General features: G+C 43.0%; 2 protein-coding genes across 2 annotated transcripts; both read left to right on the forward strand.

Annotated features, from left to right (window-relative positions):
• Window positions 1-1,500: 1,500 nt before the first annotated feature.
• On the forward strand, window positions 1,501-6,998 carry LOC138615036 (PR domain zinc finger protein 15-like; the record flags this gene model as incomplete). Its single annotated transcript, XM_069688670.1, has 7 exons — window positions 1,501-1,620; window positions 1,727-1,858; window positions 2,144-2,227; window positions 3,632-3,807; window positions 3,892-3,972; window positions 4,438-4,659; window positions 5,704-6,998. Coding segments are annotated over 7 exons (1,358 nt in total), but the record flags the coding sequence as incomplete, so codon positions are not given.
• Window positions 6,999-11,385: 4,387 nt separating this feature from the next.
• Window positions 11,386-20,044, forward strand: ripk4 (receptor-interacting serine-threonine kinase 4). The gene is made up of 8 exons (XM_069688671.1): window positions 11,386-11,658; window positions 13,988-14,279; window positions 15,130-15,278; window positions 15,670-15,719; window positions 17,058-17,216; window positions 17,399-17,514; window positions 18,203-18,440; window positions 18,557-20,044. Exons 1-8 carry the CDS (start codon window positions 11,399-11,401, stop codon window positions 19,804-19,806), a joined length of 2,514 nt encoding a protein of 837 aa, XP_069544772.1. The 5' UTR covers window positions 11,386-11,398; the 3' UTR covers window positions 19,807-20,044.
• Window positions 20,045-20,289: the final 245 nt, after the last annotated feature.

Consider the following 20,289-nt stretch of genomic DNA (forward strand, 5'->3'; position numbering starts at 1 on the left):
CCGTCTGAGCCACAGCCTCCCGCTGCAGATGCACTTGCAGGTGGAGGGAGACGTCCTGTAGCAGGTGGAGGGAGACATCCTGTAGCAGGTGGAGGGAGACATCCTGTAGCAGGTGGAGGGAGACGTCCTGTAGCAGGTGGAGGGAGACGTCCTGTAGCAGGTGGAGGGAGACGTCCTGTAGCAGGTGGAGGGAGACGTCCTGTAGCAGGTGGAGGGAGACGTCCTGTAGCAGGTGGAGGGAGACGTCCTGTAGCAGCTGATGTACAATAACAATCTGACTACAGCAGGAGTAGAACTGAAGTCCAGTGGGATGACCTCTTATGCAAATGAGCTCCAGGCTTTTATAGCGCTTCACCGTGTGCGAGGAGGAGCCATGCAGAAGGTTATAGAAACCGGCTGTGATCTGACGTAGAAAGGTTGTTGTGACGTAGATAGGTTGTTGTGACGTAGAAAGGTTGGGTTTTAGCCCCGTGTAAAAAAAATCTGAGCTGAAGACTGGTGAGAAACTGTTTAACGGTCTAACTCCACATTTCAGTGCGACAAAGTTTTCTAGCTTTGCACATGCTTTCAGCAACTCATTTCACACGTATATAATGTACTGAGAAGCAAATCATGGAATTTGCTTTAAAGCATCTTTAAAAAAAAATCAGTATCCATCAGTCGATCAAATTTTTTTCATAGAGCAGTTTTCATACCAGGTTAGTGTAGTTTAAAGTGCTTTAGAGTGACAGGCCGATAATAAGAGGGACAGGTGTAGACTGTCATATGATTAATAATGTCGTATAAAATAATAGAAAATAGTAAAATACATATTTGGGGCCTGACTGTTTTGAGGGCGTACTGTATGCCTCTTAGAGGGGACAGCTTGTAGATCAAAGACATCTGAAATGTGATAAAAGGTCCCAAATGCTAAATATCTGCTTCTTTTTTTTTTAATGAATGCTCACAAGAAAATGGTTGAAATAATTTTTTAATCTGGAACAATGTGTCTTATTCCAAATGAAACATTTTGTGAACATTTATATAAAGAAAATATGTCACACCTTTGTATTGAATAGCATTTGACACTTTTTTTTTTTTTTATCCCAAGTTGTAATTATTTATTTTTTGTGTATATAGTTTGTATGTACAATTTTTTTTTAATTTTTTTATCCATCTCTTTTTATTGTATACGTATTTGTAATTTTTTTCTTATTATGTGCATCTTTTTTTTTTTCCTAACTGTTTCTATGCTACTGTGATGACTAAATTTCCCCACTGTGGGATTAATAAAGTCTCTATCTATCTATCTATCTATCTATCTATCTATCTATCTATCTATCTATCTATCTATCTATCTATCTATCTATCTATCTATCTATCTATCTATCTATCTATCTATCTATCTATCTATCTATCTATCTATCTATCTATCTATCTATCTATCTATCTATCTATCTCGTCTATCTATCTCGTCTATGATGTTAATTGAGTATCTTGTGTGTTTGTATAATCCTCCAGGGGTGAAGAGCCACGGCTGTGATAAGTGTGGCAAATCATTTGCGAGGAAGGACATGCTGAAGGAGCACCTCAGGGTCCACGACGACAACAGAGACTACCTGTGTGCAGAGTGCGGGAAAGGTCGGGCTCCCTCTTTTACTTTTCTGTGTGTGAAAGGAGCGGCGGACGTTTAATGGGAGGTGTTGGGTTCATTGTTACGTCGTCTAAAGGATTTTTTCCTCTGCAGGCATGAAGACCAAACACGCTCTGAGGCACCACATGAAGCTTCACAAAGGCATCAAAGAGTACGAGTGTAAAGAGTGCAACCGCAAGTTCGCTCAAAAGGTCAACATGTTGAAGCACTACAAGAGACACACAGGTGAGTCCGCTGGTGTGTGTGTGTGTGTGTGTGTGTGTGTGTGTGTGTGTGTGTGTGTGTGTGTGTGTGTGTGTGTGTGTGTGTGTGTGTGTGTGTGTGTGTGTGTGTGTGTGTGTGTGTGTGTGTGTGTGTGTGTGTGTGTGTCACAGCTTCGTTCCCTATTCGTGGTCTTACCGCACGTGTATTTTCACCCCGAGTGACTCTGACAGTGTAAACTTCACAGAGGGTGCATTACATCAGCGTTTATGACCCCGTGTGTTTGCTCTGGTGTCGCTGTGCCTGCAGGTATAAAAGACTTCATGTGTGAGCTGTGTGGAAAGACGTTCAGCGAGAGGACGACTCTGGAGACACACAAGCTCATCCACACAGGCAAGTGTGTCGTGTGTCAACGCCATCATAAAACCCGGCTCGCACACACTGCTCAGGTTGTTATGCTGTCTGTAACAAACACAGGGGACGGACGTGTGGCGTTTTATTTTCCTGTGTGTGTTCAGAGCATGAAAAGTAGAGTAAAGAGTGATTCATGCAACAAAAGAAAATCCATTAAATAATGAAAAGTTCCAGGAAATGTTTACTTTAAAAGCAATGAAAAAAAAAAAATCACTTCAACACACAAAGCTAAATTACTTCTCTTCTATTCCTGTCTTTTGTCCAAACAAATAAATTCCTTCCATGTCAAGATGGTAAAAAGTCCTCAGACGGGTCACAAATATCAGCATCAATAAATGATAGTATTTGGTAAATCCCTAAATTGAGCTGTAGCTACTGTCCGGCATTTTAGCCAACAAACCTAATGAAACAAAGTTAGCTTGTTATGCTGATTATTCGTCGCCAGGTATTTCAATGACAATACGTTTTGGATTTAAATCCGCTGTGTCATGATATTAAACATATATTAAAAAATAATATGAAATTATATCTCTGATTAGAGTTAGTTACATAACATGCCAAACATCAGCTGGTGTGGTTTTAATTGTTATTATGTTTTTAAACAGGTTCTCAGACCAAGAAATTACAAAACCTAAAGTGTCGAAAATAAACTTGGCAATAGATTAAATTGATACCGCTGAAGCTTTCTTATTTTAGCTCAGCATAAAAGCTGCTAACAGGTAGAAACAGCTGGGTCTGTTTTGTCCAAAGATAAACAAAATTCACCAAAAATCACAAGCTAAGGTTTTATATGTCAGACTATTTTTTTGGCCTGGAATCGTTCAGTTTTACACTCGAGGGTAAAAACAGCTGGGTTCTTCCTTTCCGTTTCTAGTCTGTATGTTGAGCTAAATGCTTTAACACAGAGAATCATAGAGCTTGGACACTTCAGGGAGTGACCGTATCTGTTCGTTTGACTCCTGAAGTTAGAGCATTTGGTCAGCGAGCATCCTTGGAGGTCCCAAATTAAGAGACTGAGACCAGAATGAGTTATTTAACAAAATCAGTATTACTAGAAGTTGTCAACTTGAGCTGGGGTATCGTCTTTAGCTGCTTGGTACAGACAAACTGACACCAATGATCTCATCTAATCTCCTCTTCCTTGAAAGCGACACATATTCAACTTTCTGTTTCACTCTTGCAGTCCATTCAAATGATTTAACAGTCTAAGTGATGTGTTCGGTTTTACGTTGTGTCAAGTGGGATCACCTTCATTTTTGGGCTCCATGGTAACCAGTAGTGTGCAAAGTATTTACAACTGTGTGACCCAGTGTGTGTGTGTGTGTGTGTGTGTGTGTGTGTGTGTGTGTGTGTGTGTGTGTGTGTGTGTCTGTGTGTCTGCAGTGGGTAAGACGTGGACATGCGCGACATGCGATAAGAAGTACCTGACGGAGTACATGCTGCAGAAGCACGTCCACCTGACCCACGAGAAGGTGGAGGCCCAGTCGTGTCACCTCTGCGGCACCAAAGTGTCCACACGGGCCTCCATGAACCGACACCTGCGACGCAAACACCCCGAGGTGAGTCTGAACAGGCCCGCTGCTGGTACTGGACTTTAACATGCAGATTCATTGAAGTGTCATTGTTCTCCTTTCTGCCTGCAGGTGGTGTCCGTGAGAATCGATGAGTTTGACGATCTCCAGGAAAATTCGACAATCAATGACTCGTCTATCAGCATTGTGCAGGTCAGACTAAAGTTCTGGATGATGCGGTGCACATTGACATTGAAGCAGTGTTTGGAGGAGCTCGGGGGATCTCTCTGGAAACGTCCTGGTTTGCAAGACGGCAACAGACTCGCTCATGCTATAAATCAGAAATCCAGTTTGGGTTTAATGTGGCAAACAGCTTTCAGATTAGTTTGCTTATTTGATACCAGACATTACTGTACATCAGTGTCTCAGACTCTTCTGGTATCATTTTATTGCACCCTGAATACTGAGCTGTTTGGGCAGAAAAAAACAGACTTCCGGTTCATTCGCAGTACGAGTTGTGAATCATTATAATGTGACTACAACTCCCTTTGCATCTGTCATCACATGCATCCTTTCTGACATGTCCGTGCTGTTGTATGATAAAATGAGGACCTGGATTTAACGTTGACACCATCACTGTGTCTCTCCTCTGGTGAAATGTTTCACGTCTCTCCTCAGCCCACTCTGACCCTGGAGAAAGACGGCCTGTCTCAGGAGAGGCCCAGCCGACCGTCCCGACACTCCAGGAAGAAGCAGAGAGTTCCAGCTGAGCCGGAGCTCTCAGAGTCCGACGAGTACGTCGATTTCACCGAGCCGAGGCACGAACCCATGACAGAATTCAACACCGTCATCGTCGGCGACGAGACCGAGACGAGCTCTGCTGTGCAGAGCATCCAACAGGTACATCTGGAGATCGTCACGAAAATACCACTTCGTTGTTTAAATAACATGTGCAATCTCTTTTTTTTAAAGAACACAATAATAAATGAAGGCTTGATAAAGAGGCGGGTGACCTGATTAAAAAAGGAAACACGGCCAGAGAGTAGCTGACTTCACATCGCTGATGGAAACAGAATAAAGAGAAACCCACAGATGTAGTGATGTCATCTCTGCTCTGCATCTGTGTTTCCAGCTTTCAGTTTTCTTTTCTTTGTTTTGTTGATATGAACTGGTCATTTGATCAGTTATGGATATTGTTATCAATTATACAATAACATGTCCAACTAAATGGGTAAAAATGAAGTATAACCCATGAAGTAATGTCACCTCACTATTACATTACTCAGCAGTTATGACTTCATCAGATGTATTAAACTGAGGACACAACAATAAATGATGTTAACAAACTACACAGCACCTTTACACCGTCTGAACAAAGCAAACATAATAAATACAGGAAAACTGCAGAAAGAAAAGATGAATGAATCCTATTAAAATCATTGGAATAGTAATAAATCATTTACTTTCTGTCAGACTATTATTATATTTTAAAAGTGGTCTTACATTTCATACAGTCATAACTGACAGTAGTTATTACGTTTAATTTAGTAGTTCATCTAGTCGGATTAACCCTCGTGTTGTCCTTGGATCAAAATGACCCGCAGCTTTGTTCAACCAAGTTCTATTTTATTTTCATATTTTTTGGGATCATTGGTGACAAGGAGGCTGTGAGGGTTTCTTTAAAGAATGATCACCAATGATCCCAAAAAATATAAAAATATAGAAATAAAATAGAACTTGGTTGAACACAGCTGTGGGTCATTTTGACCCGAGGACAACACGAGGGTTAAAATCATAAAGACAAAGGAGACTTATGCTGCCCAGATGGGACTGAATATGTAACCCTGTGAAAAAATTGGAAGAGATTCCAAAGTAATTATATTATAAGTATGAATATATTTCCTTTTTGAGTTGTGCTAAGTGACCTACCTGCTGTTGTTCCAGGTGGTGGTCCTGACAGACCCCAGCGCTCCATCAGCCTCCTCCCCCAACAGCTCAGTGGGACTGACCAACATCACCGTCACGCCCATCACTAGCCACGCCCCCGCCCAGTTCACCAGCCTGCAGCCCGTAGCCGTGGGCCACCTGACAGCCAGCGACCGGCCGCTCACGCTGGACAACTCCATCCTGACCGTCACCTTCGACACCGTCAGCGGCTCCGCCATGCTCCACAACCGACCCGCCGAACTCGTCCCGGAGACGGTGGGTCCCGGTGGAGGCGCGGCGCCCCAGTCTGTCGCCCACTTCATCAACCTCACTACTCTGGTCAACCCCATGAGCCACCAGCTGGAGGCTCCGACTCTGGCCTGGAGGCCCGTACCGGCAGCTGAAGGCACCCAGGTCACGCCAGTGGTGGAGGGGGGTCAGGTGGAGAGTCAGGAGGTCCAGAGCCAGGGCCCGGAGGCAGGCCAGCCTGGCCACAACCAGCCACCCACCCAGCAGCAGCAGCAGCAGAGCGGCTCCGCACAGCAAATGTTCAGCTACTGAGCAGACTCAGAGGTGCAGGTCGCCTCACTCACACATTGTTATGTAGTGGAGTAGATTTTTATCAAACTGTACAAAGCTTTGCTCATTGTCACCCAGATGCCTCTCCAGCCCCGTGGAAGCAAATTAAATTGTAATGATGTTTTTTTTTTCTGTTTTTATACTGCCAAAACAAAGTTAATAATGACTCTACTAATTGAGAAATAAGAGAAATGGTACATTTCGCCAAAATCACTGACTCTCCTCTTGAAGATTACGTTTGAAACCAAAGCAACATGTTGAATATTCAAATGCCTTACCAGCCTTTAAAAATGTGCATGATAAACCTGCTGCTCAAAACACAAAGTCTGAAAATGTACCAACCAAACTTTGTGACAAGTGAAAACACTTCCACCAGGTTATGTAATATAGTGTGGTTGGCATATTCCTAAAAGCGGCTCACTGATGAAATGCTATTTTTTAAAGCTGTAAACTGTAATTATTGTTGTTGACCTGTCTGGAAAAATACTGGAATCTTTTTTTGTACTATTTTGTAAAAAAAACATACCTCTTTATTATGGTGTTGTTTTTTTTAATGAGGGTGGGATGCAGTGATAACTGCCAATATGGGGGAAACATTTCAGCAGAATGGTTTTCTAAATCCTGTTACAAATGCCGTTTGAATCATGAAGCAACAGCTCTGGATCTCTTCAGATCTCAGACCAGCGATTCCCCTTGTCCTCTACTCAGTCAGAAGCTGACGGGCCCCTACACACACAGTGAGCAAACAATGTGAGTGTCTGTGTCATTTAATTTTACTTATGAATTTGATATAATAGAAACCTTTATTCCAGTTGGTACGTATACAGTGCATCCGGAAAGTATTCTTATTTTCGTTCTTTATTTTTAATAGATTTGCAAAGATTTTAAACAAACCTTTGTCAAACCTTCACTTTGTCATTATGGGGTATTGTGTGCAGAATTTTGAGGGGAAAAAATGAATTTAATCCATTTTGGAATAAGACTGTAACATAACAAAATGTGGAAAAAGTGAAGCGCTGTGAATACTTTCTGGATGTACTGTACATGTAAAAATGTAAGAAAAGGAAAAAAATACAAGTAACAATAAATGACAAAAACCAGCAACAACATGGAGAACACAAGACCTAGTTTGTAAAATAAGAACGAGTACAGATCCTTAAAAAAACAGATTCTATATCCCAGGTGAATCTTTTATAAAAACAACTTGTTTTGTCACACTGCCTATAAACATGTTGCAGCGATCATACTGGGAATTATCTCGTGGGGAGATCTTCAGCATCTTTACTGGAAATGTTTGCATACATTTAAAATGAGCTTTCGTAAATGTGTTATTTGAATTGAATTTCTATCGGCCAAGTACGTTCAAACACATGAAGACGTGGAGTTTGACCCAAGCCCTCGTTTCTCTCAATGTTTTGAGACACAGCACAGCATGAAATGAGGACAACAAAGCTGATCTGGGATACATAAATACACTATTAGATAATCAGATACATACATACAGAACAGATAGACGTGAATCAATAGTTCTGCCGACTATACAGGCGGAGGTGCAGAGATGGAAGTATGACGGAAGAGCAGAAATAAATGGGTAATGAAATAAGTTACTTTATATACATACAGTCAGTCGTTAAGCATGTCTGTGTACACTTCACGCAGTTTGGATATATATTTGACAGTAACATGTTTAACTGTTCATCAGGGTGATAGCAAGATGGAAGAGTCTGGTCTTGTATCTGCGAGTTCTGGTGACGTTGCTGTTTAAGACTTCCCACAGAGGACGTGTTGGAGCAGGTCATGTCCAGGGTGTGACGTCTCTGCAGTCATCCACTCCACCTGTTTCCTGAAGTTGTCACTAATGGTGTTTTTTCTGCAGACTTTGCTGTCCATTGAATCTGCTCCTGTCCTGTTTATTGGATCCAAACCAGTGATGGATGAGCAGTGCAGAACTGGACCAGCAGCTCCTGAGGCAGGTTGAACTTTGACACAATGAGTGTGTTTTGCGAGAGTAGTGAGTATATGGTGAGGAGGGGCTTTGGTTATTTCTTTATTACGTTAATGTAACTTGTAATGTCACTATGTGTCTTCATCTTCAGCCATATTAAGGTCTTTAAAAAAAAAAAAAAGTCAAAGAAACACACAACAATCATTTTTCCCCATCTTTATTTCATTCATGATTTTATCCTCTCACTTAGTAAACGTTTTAGTTGTAAATACCTTAAAAACTCTGTATTGGGGATTTTTCTTTTTTTAGTCAGTGGGTGACTTTGGGTTCCCTTTAGCTGCATCCATCCCATTTACCTTTATGTATCGATTAACTGTATTAGTTTGATATTGATTCTTGTCACTTACAGTATGAATAGCCTCTCAGACACACTAACAACAGCCTGAACAGTCTTTGTTTGACACATTTTAATAAGTCAGAGTGAGTTCATCTCCCTTACATCTCCGCCAACAACAGAGACTTTACAAATGTTAAATAATACTCACAATGAGACCAGAATACATTTTCGGAGGTACAGTATCTGTAGCCTTCTGTTACAGTACCAAAAGATCAAATGCAGGTCGGCTACAGCGCAGATGTTGTGCAGAGATACATGAATACAGTAGTATTTTTTATTCTATCAATACCAGACTTTAAATTTTCTCACAACAAGAGCTGTCAAAAAAACAAAACGTCAGCAAAAGTATGATGGATAATCTGGAACAGGATATTTCACTTAATCCTTAAAAAACCTCGAGAAGCAGCACGAAACAGTTTAGTCATGACCTTCGTACTCTACATATCTAGAACAATTGTTTCCTGTTGGATATGTTCAAACACAGCTGGTAGTGTTGGAACAGAGACATAACCCAGCACTGACCTACAACTACCGATAAAGTACCGTATCATACCAGACTGAGTTACATGTCATTAGAATGTGAAATTAGCTGTGGCTTCATATTTGTTTTTAGAAATGAGCACTCGTGCTCATTTATATAGAAATGATTTAATATGAAACTATGTCCAATAGATGGCGATGAAGTCCAGCAACATCTTGCACATAGTAGGTAAATTATGAAGATTTAATATCTAATAGATGATACAGGATATATCCAGAATTTCTTACTCCCATCTCAGAACATTCATAAAGACGCCATCATCTGCTACATTTACTGAACATCAGCGGCTGCATTCTTACAATAATCTGTATTCACACACAGATGTTTCATGTAACTCCTCGAGGAAACGCATTGAATGTTGGTATGAACACAATCACACTGTGGAGCTACATAAACACTGAACAATGTGCCCACACATACCTGAACTGCCATCGACTGACATGCTGTCACTGGCTGACACTTCCGGTAGGACATTTTAAAAAGTCAAGGAATGTATTGTTTGGTCTCCTGAATGAACAAAAAAACACTTGTGTACTTGACAAATATTATCATTACAATGGCAAAATTCCATATCAGTAAATGTGTATTTACAGATAAGAAGCTGAGCTTTATCGGCTTATAACAAAGAGTTCAATCAGTATATTCACTCAATTCAACATTCTCTAAAGCAAAAAGCAGTTAAAACTGCATCAGCTTGCACTAAGTTAAAGATTTTTGTATACATTTTTATTTTTATTTTCTACACCCCCACAGCATTACAATGTACTGTTATTCTTATGTTCTCTTATATTTGCTGTTCTTGCACTTTTATGTTTGTATAATTTCAATGAAGTATCTAAACTCAAGATCACAGTTGTTAATTTGTCTTTAAGATCCTATTATTGATATATTGAATCTTTTATAAGATTATTTATAATCAGCTTTCTGCTGTCCTTGCCATCCGACCTTGTTTGGCACCTCATCCTCCCTGTTGCATATCAAATTATTTCAGACCAATAATGCTCATTTTAATGTGAGAAGAAAATAAGGCATTTTTTTTTATCACCTTGCGGGAAACAGGTCCTGATTTCTGTCCTTGTTTTTAATCAGAGAGGTGAAGCAGATGAAGAGATAACAGCTACTATTTCATTCTAATGATCAACGGGTGTGGTGCCGCCAAAGAGAGCACATTTACATTTTAAATGAGGGGTAGACTCACCTCAAAGGGCCCTCATTCACACTGGCTGTTATTTTCACCCTTGAACTGCTGCTCGTGTTGAAACTGCTGTGTGTCTGCAGAGCTGCAGCCTCAGGGGACAAAACGCTGATCACTGCTGCAGCGACGACAGACGGCAAATGAAGCCTGGCTTCAACAATCAGATTAACAACAAAGTACCAGTCAGGACGGTTTATTGTCTCAACAGCCTCCCTGATGACATATTTTTATTTAGTCCTTACACCTCGTCCTTCCAGTTTGCTCAGTGATTCCGGTGAGCAGGGTGGAGTGGGGATAAGTAGGAGTAAACAGAGAAGTAGGTTTGTCACTAATTAATGGCCAGAAAGAAACAATACGGAACAAATAATTTGAGCTGGAGAGACGTGCCAACACATGTGGAGCAGAGGACCCGCAGTAAAAGTCACACTTTGCAATTTCAGTCTGATGTCTGGCATTTAGGGACTCACAGCAAATTGTTTTCTTGAGGCAACTTTATAGATTACTGCAGCCATGCATCAGTTCATATGACATCAGTCAGATGTATTCAAGGAACTTGTACTACAATATATACATCAGCCAATAAAAGTTGGCAGCCTGAGATAAAACTGGTTTAATCTCCACTACATGGTTGTTTGTTGATAAGTAAAAAAAATTTTTTTTAATAAAAAATAAAAAAAGTTTCTTATATTAGTTAGATTAACTGAATACTGTGAAAAACTAAAACTATATATATATATATATATATATATATATATATATATATATATATATATGTGTGTGTGTGTGTGTATCACACCCATTTCCTAATCCTGCTTCTATTATAAACACTACCACCACCCTCTGAATCCCAAAATCCTGTTTTGTGCTCAGTATTAATGTTAAACTCCATTCAGTGAATACTTCCATCTCATTCCTGTTTCAAAACCAGGATGTGATGTCACAACAGTAGGCCCAGCCCCTCTTTTCACCTGAAGAGAGGGAGGGACCACACCAGAGCTACACAAGGGGAAAAACAAGGAAGAGCTCACAAGCGGGCAGTTCTCTGAGTGTGTGTGTATGCTCACTTCCCCAGATTGTGTCCTGGAGACAAATAAAAAAGGAGGTTACCCTGCTGCTGGGTTTCTCAACATGGATATGGACGTCCCGGATTCTCCACATTGGAATATGGGGCTGTTAAGGACCTTTGATTCCTCTGAGTTTGGTAGCTGGGAGAAAATAGGCTCAGGTGGATTTGGACAAGTATACAAAGTCCGGCATGTACAGTGGAAAACTTGGCTGGCTATCAAGTGCCCTCCCTGCCTTCATATGGATGAAAAGTAAGTTACAGCTGTTTGGCCATATTATCTCTTTGCTGGTGTGGATTAAAGTAGTATAAGAGAATGTACCTCCAGATGTTCCTCTCCTACAGTTCAGATGTTTCTTTACTTCTGTATTTTGTACTTTCTAAGATGCACAAATCTGTCTTCAACAGGTTCTTGATTCTCATCTTAACATTTGATGAGCACTTTATTGGCAAATAGCAGACAAACAAGAGGCTCAGATTATGGGAGCGTGAACACCAGGTTGTGTATGACTCACTCTCTTCCAGTCTGGGCACACAGTGTGGCTGGAAAGGTGTCTCGGTAGCAAACAGAGGCCACTTCAGATATTTCGACACTGTTAAGTAGGTTGGCAGGGAGCATTGACATGCTGATTCATCCCCAGGGGGAAGCGCAAGTCCACATTGCTCAAGGCTATTGCTGTTTGTTTATTCCGAGACCCAAATATCAATGGTTCACAGCTGATGTCACCAATAAACAGTGATGTTATCATGTAGGGATCTCAGGGAGGGGCTAATTTACATCAATGTACATTTCAATAAGGGCAGCAAAGTGTTTTTTTTCCCCTCAGGCAGTACTTGAGATTACACAACCATCCAGAACTCTGTCACAACTATGAATCTTACCTCTGCTCTGCACGGATCTCACAAAAGAAAGCCAAGTTGGTCCTTTAAGTTTGTGTGTGTGTGTGTGTGTGTGTGTGTGTGTGTGTGTGTGTGTGTGTGTGTGTGTGTGTGTGTGTGTGTGTGTGTGTGTCTGAGTGTCTGAGTTGTGCTGCTGGTGTCGAGTTCCCTGTAAGCCGTTATAGAAGGTTGTCCCGTCAAGCAGCACCACAACCCACCTGTCAATGGAAGTTTCCATTCTTCTCGCCTCCGCATGCACACGCTGGCTTCATCGAACAAGTTATACATCTTACCTCATCAGGTCCTTTAATTTTTTTAAGTTTATAGGCAAATAAGCCCCTTCTCCATAATGAATCAAGCCCCAGTCACAGCAGGTGAAGCAGGATTGTGAGATTATGATCTCTCATTTTGTCACCGTTACCAAACATTTCAAACACGAACGTTGAGGTCTGAAATCTTCCCCTAAACTAGTGGTGCATTTTATATCATCCACTGAACCTGAACCAAACCTGTTATCACCTCCAAACATCTGCAAAGTACATAAACAGTCACATAGCATCCAGCAACAGGGACTCAAAGCCACCATTGTGTGTCTGCGTGAGGCTGCTGTGTGGCACACACAATGTAAGAAGCTGTAAAACCGGTCTTACCGGGCCTCTCTGTTGAAGCAGGGACATTGTTTGGTTCTGAGGAGCTGCTGAGGAGCACTTCGGATTAGATGAAGGATTTAGCAAACAAGTGCTTGCCCATTAGCCCGTGTCATGTTTGATTATTCCTCTCTAGCAGATGGGGGGGGGGGCTTGTGCTTCTTTTTCTTGAACTCACCATAAAGGACAAATTCTAGCCAGGCGTCCTCCTATTGACTATTGAGGTAATGTGATACACCATGCACTTAATAGACTCCTCCTCTGAGGCTCTTATGTGCATCTGATTTCATTTCATTAATGTGAGAAAAACTGAATTCCCAGTCCAGCTCACCTAATTCTGTCTTTGAAGCACATTCCTATGAAGTAGTAGTGATTTATTTTGAGCTCTTCTGTCCTCATTAAGAGGCTGCAGTTTGATAACAAACCTTTGCTTGAGATAGGTGCACTGAGGTCATGGACGACCTGTACACTAGTGTTGGAGGTATGTCAGCAGGGCCAGCGGGCTGATAAAGGTGTCGTGAAAAAGATTGAGCAACAGAGAACAAGAGCTACGTTCAAGCCTCCTGCGCTCTCTTGATGCGTTCCAGGCTGAGCAGGAATGTCCTCGAGGCCTCTACAGAACCTGGGGGAAGTTAGGAGAATGATCCACACACTCGGGATGAACACTGGTAAATTAATTATAGATGTCTGCAGAAATCACACCTTCATGGCCTCCAAGGTGAACGGTGAAAGACATTTGGCATAGCTAAGCGTTCCATAACGATGAAGTGTAACGTGCTGGAATTTGAGTTAGGACAAAAGACATGCCAAATATTGCAGCTGAATGAGCAAAGCATGACCTCAGCTTCATAAGGTTAATGTTTCACGGGAGGGCAAGTCTGTGAGCCAAGAGATGTGGAAGTGTTGGTCAAAAACAAGATGACCCAAATACCTTAAAAAGTAATTTCAGCTTTTAAAGTTGCTTTGTCACCCCAGCATACGATCCTGGCTCACTGAAGCCAGTAACCTAATGAAATGGAGCTTTAAAGTGATTTTTTTTTTTTTTGTTCAACACAGGGAGCGTTTGGAGCTGCTCGAGGAGGCCAAGAAGATGGAGGCGGCCAAGTTTCGATACATTCTGCCGGTGTATGGGATCTGCGAGGACCCTCAGGGCCTCGTCATGGAGTACATGGAGACGGGCTCCTTGGAGACCCTGCTGGCCACTGAGCCGCTGCCCTGGGAGCTCCGCTTCCGCATCATCCACGAGACCGCGGTGGGGATGAACTTCCTGCACTGCATGAACCCACCGCTGCTCCACTTGGACCTGAAGCCGGCCAACATCCTGCTGGATGCTCACTACCATGTCAAGGTAGAAAGTTTTAACCATGTGACAGCATGGCTTCTTCATTTAAAGGGACGATCAAACTCAGCTGCCACTGAACACTATCCTCATTCCTTTAATAATATGTAAAAAAAAAAAATTAAAAAAAAAAGAAGAATAATGACTGGAAAAATATAAAGCATATTTATTGAAATGTGATGATTTAATGTGTTTGTTGCTGGAAGAAATATTTGACATGAAGTCGAAATACGGTCCTCTGCTTCAAAGGTCTTTAAAATGTGTGGCTTTTTTGGGGGGAATTTCAGCCGTGAGGTGTTGGCTGTTAACTTTCATCCGTGTTGAAATGACAGCCCTGCACACACTCTGGGAAGACAGGTGTCTCTCACTGTGTCCAACCTGTAACCAGCTCAACTGTACTCAGAGCAAGGGGAGGGAACCGTCGTTTCCAAAGTTTAATACTTGGATGTAAACACCTCACCTGGGCTTGTCCCGACAGGATTCATTGAGCTCCTGTTAAATCTCCTTCTGTGAATGTGTGTGTGTGTGTGTGTGTGTGTGTGTGTGTGTGTGTGTGTGTGTGTGTGTGTGTGTGTGTGTGTGTGTGTGTGTGTGTGTGTGTGTGTGTGTGTGTGTGTGTGTGTGTGTGTGTGTGTGTGTGTGTGTGTGGGTGTGCACTCCAACACAAACGTGAAGGGCCTCTCCTCTCCTACAGGCTGAGACAGGCTGAGTTGCCCTCATCATACCACTGAGTGCACATAATAAGAGCTTAGCTGCCTGTCACACGCAGCGGACAAAGTTAGTCATCACTGCCACGGTATTTGATGGGAAAGGCTGAGGGGTTGCTCTGTTTGAAGGTCTGATCTCTTTTATGTCTCAGATATCTGATTTTGGCCTGGCCCGCTGGAACGGCCTGTCACGGGCTGATGACATCAGCAGAGATGGCTTCTGTGGGACGATCGCCTACCTGCCTCCCGAGAGCATCATAGAGAAGGACCGAGTGTCGGACACCAAGCATGACGTATACAGGTGGGAGATTCTGGGCACATTAAGCTTTGTGTGTGAATGTTGGGTTTTGTTTTTTCATAGGTGTTTTTTGCCTTTTGTATGTTCAGTTAAGCTCTGACTCACACTGTGATTTATCCAATGTAGAAGATGGATTAGGTGTGATATGTTGTAGCAAATGAGTGATTCAATATCTAACATGGGAGAGAAGAACTGAATTTCATTTTCTTAAAATAGAGCCAATAAAGTGTCAGTTGGAAGAAGTCGATATACTCACTCACTTACTGACTGAACAATCTGAGAGTTTTACTGGGAGCTTTAAATTAAACACAGGTGCCACTTTCTTAGCAGAATTATAATGTTTGTTGTTTTCCTTGAACTCGCACCTTTCAATTTCATTTTGTCTCTGTTCCAGTTTCTCCATCGTGATCTGGGGGATCCTCACACAGAAGAAACCCTACCAAGGTGAGCCTTGTTGTGTGATTCATGCAAAACAGCATGTTTTAGAAAGAAAAAGAAAAAGGTTGGAGTGCTAAAGATAAAAATACTGATTGGCACAAAAAAAGTACAGCTAAGGATAATCAGGGATGTCATGAGCTTTGCAGGTATTTGGTTGTAAACCAGAGTACAGGACAAATTAAACCGCTGACCTGATGATAATGAGAAGTTATTCTTAGCAGGGAATGAATGTGTGTCCCAAATTTCATAGCAATCCATCCAAACATTTCACCTAAACCACAAATGGTGCCACAAGAGGATCAATAAAGTCAGCATCATCTGCGGGATTATGAAAGTACAAACTTAAATGGCAATCCTTCCAATAGCTTTTCAGATATCTAAGTGCTAGATTAACTGACAAAATACATCATTGAGAGGTTTGTTTTACACATATTTCTTTATATTCTAAACCATAACTACACAAGTTAGAGTTCTGAGATGAAATCCTAAATCCAACATGTGACTTGGTATTTCAGGATTTTTACTTTCCACTCGCTCCTGTCTAATTAGAAAATTTTGCCAGCAGAAGTGAGCTTTCATCCTTTCCAGTAAACAAAAGGTTAACACACAAGTTTAACCTCTGTGTGTGTATGTGTGTTTGTTCGTTTGCGCGCGTGTGTGTGTGCACGTGTGTGTTTGTGTGTGTGTAGTGAGCATGTTTACTCTGTGGATTCCAGTGCAGGCAGTATTTTGTTTCCCAGGCGTATCGTGTAGCAGTTTACTTTTTGAGGACCAGAGTGTAGACAGGGCAGCCGGGTTGGCACTGGCACCGCCTGTGTTGATCCAGACATAATTAATAAGTGAGAAGTGTCCCGGTTACCAATCCTTCCCGTCTTCCTTCTCCACCTGCCAAGGGTATTACGGCTACAATAGGAGGCGAAGCAGCTGTGATTAAAGCCTCTACCTGTTTGTTCTGAATCACTGACTTGGCCGATCCCACAGTCAGATAGAAAGAGGTCAGACCAGGAACTCTGAGAGCTTTTCACCCGCTGCTCCCGTGAGAAACAACTGCACAGACTCTGCTGTCTGAGCACACAGGAAGTTTGTGATAAAGCTGCCCATAATTGACTATCTGCAAAGGTACCGGTGCCTATTACCACCTTATGTCAAGTTGTCACACCGTGTGTTGCAATATGTGACTTATGAAAACACAGGAAGCCATTTGTATATGTCTTCAAACCATTTGTCCTGATCGGAGCAGATCCATGTGCCTTATGAGAATGAATGACCATGTGCTTTGTGAATGAAAAAATAAATGATTTGTTAGTGATGAAACTGAAAAATGTCACTATTCTTCCCCTTCAGGAGAGAACAATATCCTGCAGATCATGGTGAAGGTGGTGAAAGGGGTGCGTCCAGACCTCGGAGCAGTGCCGCGCTGTCGACCTCCGGCCTGCGCGGGTTTGCTGAGCCTCATGCAGCTCTGCTGGGCCACAAAACCTGAGGCCAGACCCAGCTTCCAGGGTGAGTTGTGCTTCTCTACTATTGTTACAAACGACCTTTTTCTATCCAGATGACATCAAGAAAATGAATGTGACACAAACGTGATCATGTTCTTTAAACTACATGACTCTTCTTCCCTTTTTTATTCTTTAATGTGATCCCCGCGATCGGTGAAACCTGACTCACACCTGCCGTCTTTACAGAAATCACATCTGAAGCTGAGGAGCTCTGCTCTAAACCTCAAGAGGAGCCCAAGACGCCAACCTTATCGACATCAGACCCAGAGCCTACGTCCTCAAACGCACTCACTAGTGATCAGGTGTGACACAGCGGCACCGATATTTATTGCTTTCGGATAAAAAAACGTTTTTGTCTCTCTGGAAGATGAGGCCATGTTTTGTTTACTTTTTGACCACAGTGGATCTCATGAGCAATTTTCATTTTAAAAGTAAATACAGCGATGAAAATGTTTCTCCTAACAACACTGATTGCCCACATCTTATAATGTATGATGTCACTTTTCTTCACTCCCATCTTGTCTTTAAAACGGACTGATTTTATGCTTTTTCCATCAATGTATAACTACTCAGACAGTAACAGGCTTATCTTTGAAGTGCTCCCTACATGATTATGACTTTATAAGTCGTGTGTTTGGTGTTAAACTTCCATTGCATCACAAAAGAGGAATGCTGACTGATGGGATTGTTTCACATGTGTGCTGCTTTGTCATTTTCGTGGTGTTTACTGTTGTGTACGTGACTATAAAACAACCATCCGGGTCACAGGAAGGGACAGATGTTACTCCATAATATCTCTTCTGTAGGGACGGGAGATGAGCTGTTTTAAACTTCCATGTGTTCAAGTGATTTTGATAAACTATCACGATATCAACATTCAGCAGCCATTGTACAGCGAGTGGCTTTAGACGAGTGCGAGCTACACGCCTGGGTAATGGAATGAACAGCTCGTCCAACTTCCGTATGCTTACCTGGCTTTTTCCTTTACAGAATGACAACAAGCCGGTGCGTCCGAAGTCGGCCATGTTGCCGGAAAAAGATTACAGTCTGTCAGAGCTGCTGAGCCAGGTGGATTCTGGGATCTCCAGGAGCTTCGACAGAGTGAAGGAGGACAGCTGCCACAGCAAGGAGAGTACCTGCAAGAGACTGTCTGGCATCTCCTCTGCAGATTCAGCCTTCTCCTCCCAAGACTCCATCACACTGTCTTTTGAGAAAGAAAACACATTCGGTAAGAGCTGCAACTGGAACTATTATTAGTATAAACCTAAAAATGACCTAATGATCATGAATGCATGAATCCACAGTGTAAGTTTTTAGACTGAGATTTCCTTCCTTCCTGCCCAGATTCTGCTGAGGTCCAGAAGCGGAAGCTGTGTGAGGCCATCAGGACCAAAGACACTGCCAAGCTGATGAAGATCCTCCAGCCTCAGGATGTTGACCTTCTCCTCGATGGAGGAGGCAGCCTGCTCCACCACGCCATCACCCTGGCCAATGAGGAGGCCGTCAAGTTCCTCCTCCTGAACAACGCCAATCCCAATCTTGCCAACAACCGTGGTTCCACACCCCTCCACCTGGCCACAGAAAAGCACCTGAAGCTGCTGGCAGAACTTCTGCTGGGTCGGCGTAGCACCAACGTGAATGCCAAAGACGAGGACCAGTACACAGCTCTGCACTGGGCAGCCCAGAATGGAGATGAGGCCATCACACGGCTGCTCCTGGACCGGGGGGCGGCCATCAATGAGATCGATGGCCAGGGACGCACACCAGCTCACGTAGCCTGCCAGCACGGTCAGGAGAACGTCATCCGGGTTCTGCTAAGCCGCGGTGCTGATGTTCAAATCAAGGGGAAGGACAACTGGACGGCGCTCCACTTTGCTGCCTGGCAGGGGCATCTGGGCATCGTCAAGCTGCTGGTCAAGCAGGCCGGCGCCGACGTGGACGGCCAAACCACAGATGGCCGGACACCGCTGCATCTGGCATCCCAGAGGGGGCAGTATCGAGTGGCCCGGATCCTCATTGAGCTGGGAGCAGACGTCCACATGATGTCAGCTGGGTCAAACACACCGCTGCACGTGGCGGCAGAAACGGGTCACACCAGCACCTCTCGCCTCTTAACCAAACACCAGGCGGATATCCACGCCCAGAATGCCCAGGGACTAACTCCTCTCCACCTCGCCTCCCAGCGAGGCCACCTGGCCACAGTCAAGATGCTGATAGAAGAGGGGGCAGACCCGTACAGGTCCAACCAGGCCCTACGCACTCCCTGCCACATGGCAGCAGAGAGCGGACACTGTGAAGTCCTGAAAGAGCTGCTCGTCCACTGTCCAGACGGCGGCACCATGTCGGACGAGCAGGGCCTCAGCCCGTTACACCTGGCGGTGCAGGGTGGATACTCGAACGTCATCACAATGCTGCTGCCACAGGACTGCCAGGACTTGGTTACAGAGAGCTCAGTGCAGCCGGCGGCTGAAGAGCCCACTCTGCCGGAGGCACGGACGCTCCAGAGGAAAGTTGTCATTCTCAAACTGACAGAGCACAACGACAAGGACTGCTCCCAATCCACCAGCTCGCACTGTGCCTCAGCGCCTTGCTAACAAAAGAGACACAACTTGTACTGTCTCCCTTGTGATTTTTCCTGTCCTCTGCTGCCTTGGAGTTGGTTAGGAGATGCTCATTCCAATCTATCAATTCAGAGTTTTTTGGACTAAAAATCCCTTTGAGCATTGTATTCCCGAATGGTTTGAAAAGCTGAGATGTAAATATGTACACTGTAAATAGTATAAATACTGTGTTGTGTTTGTGAATTATGACTTTTCTTACTCTTTTTTTAATCTAACAAGCACATCTTTTTTTTTACTTGACAAGCACATGTTGTGTATCGAAATTATTATCAGGAAACCGTTGTCTTATGGGGACCTTTTACTCGACCACTCTGCAGCTGGTATGCCTGTAAATTGTATTAAAAAACTTTGGCCCGAAGCCTCATTAGATGAATGCTGTATATCATCAGAGCCATCGAATTTATTAATAAAATATTCAGTGTTCTGTATTTGTTACCTATCAGTGCTACGTCATCC

The sequence above is a fragment of the Brachyistius frenatus genome, unplaced genomic scaffold (assembly GCF_029030835.1).
Source record: "Brachyistius frenatus isolate BFR_SWC_R1_liver_20210118 unplaced genomic scaffold, ASM2903083v1 Contig_667, whole genome shotgun sequence".
NCBI lineage: Eukaryota > Metazoa > Chordata > Actinopteri > Embiotocidae > Brachyistius > Brachyistius frenatus.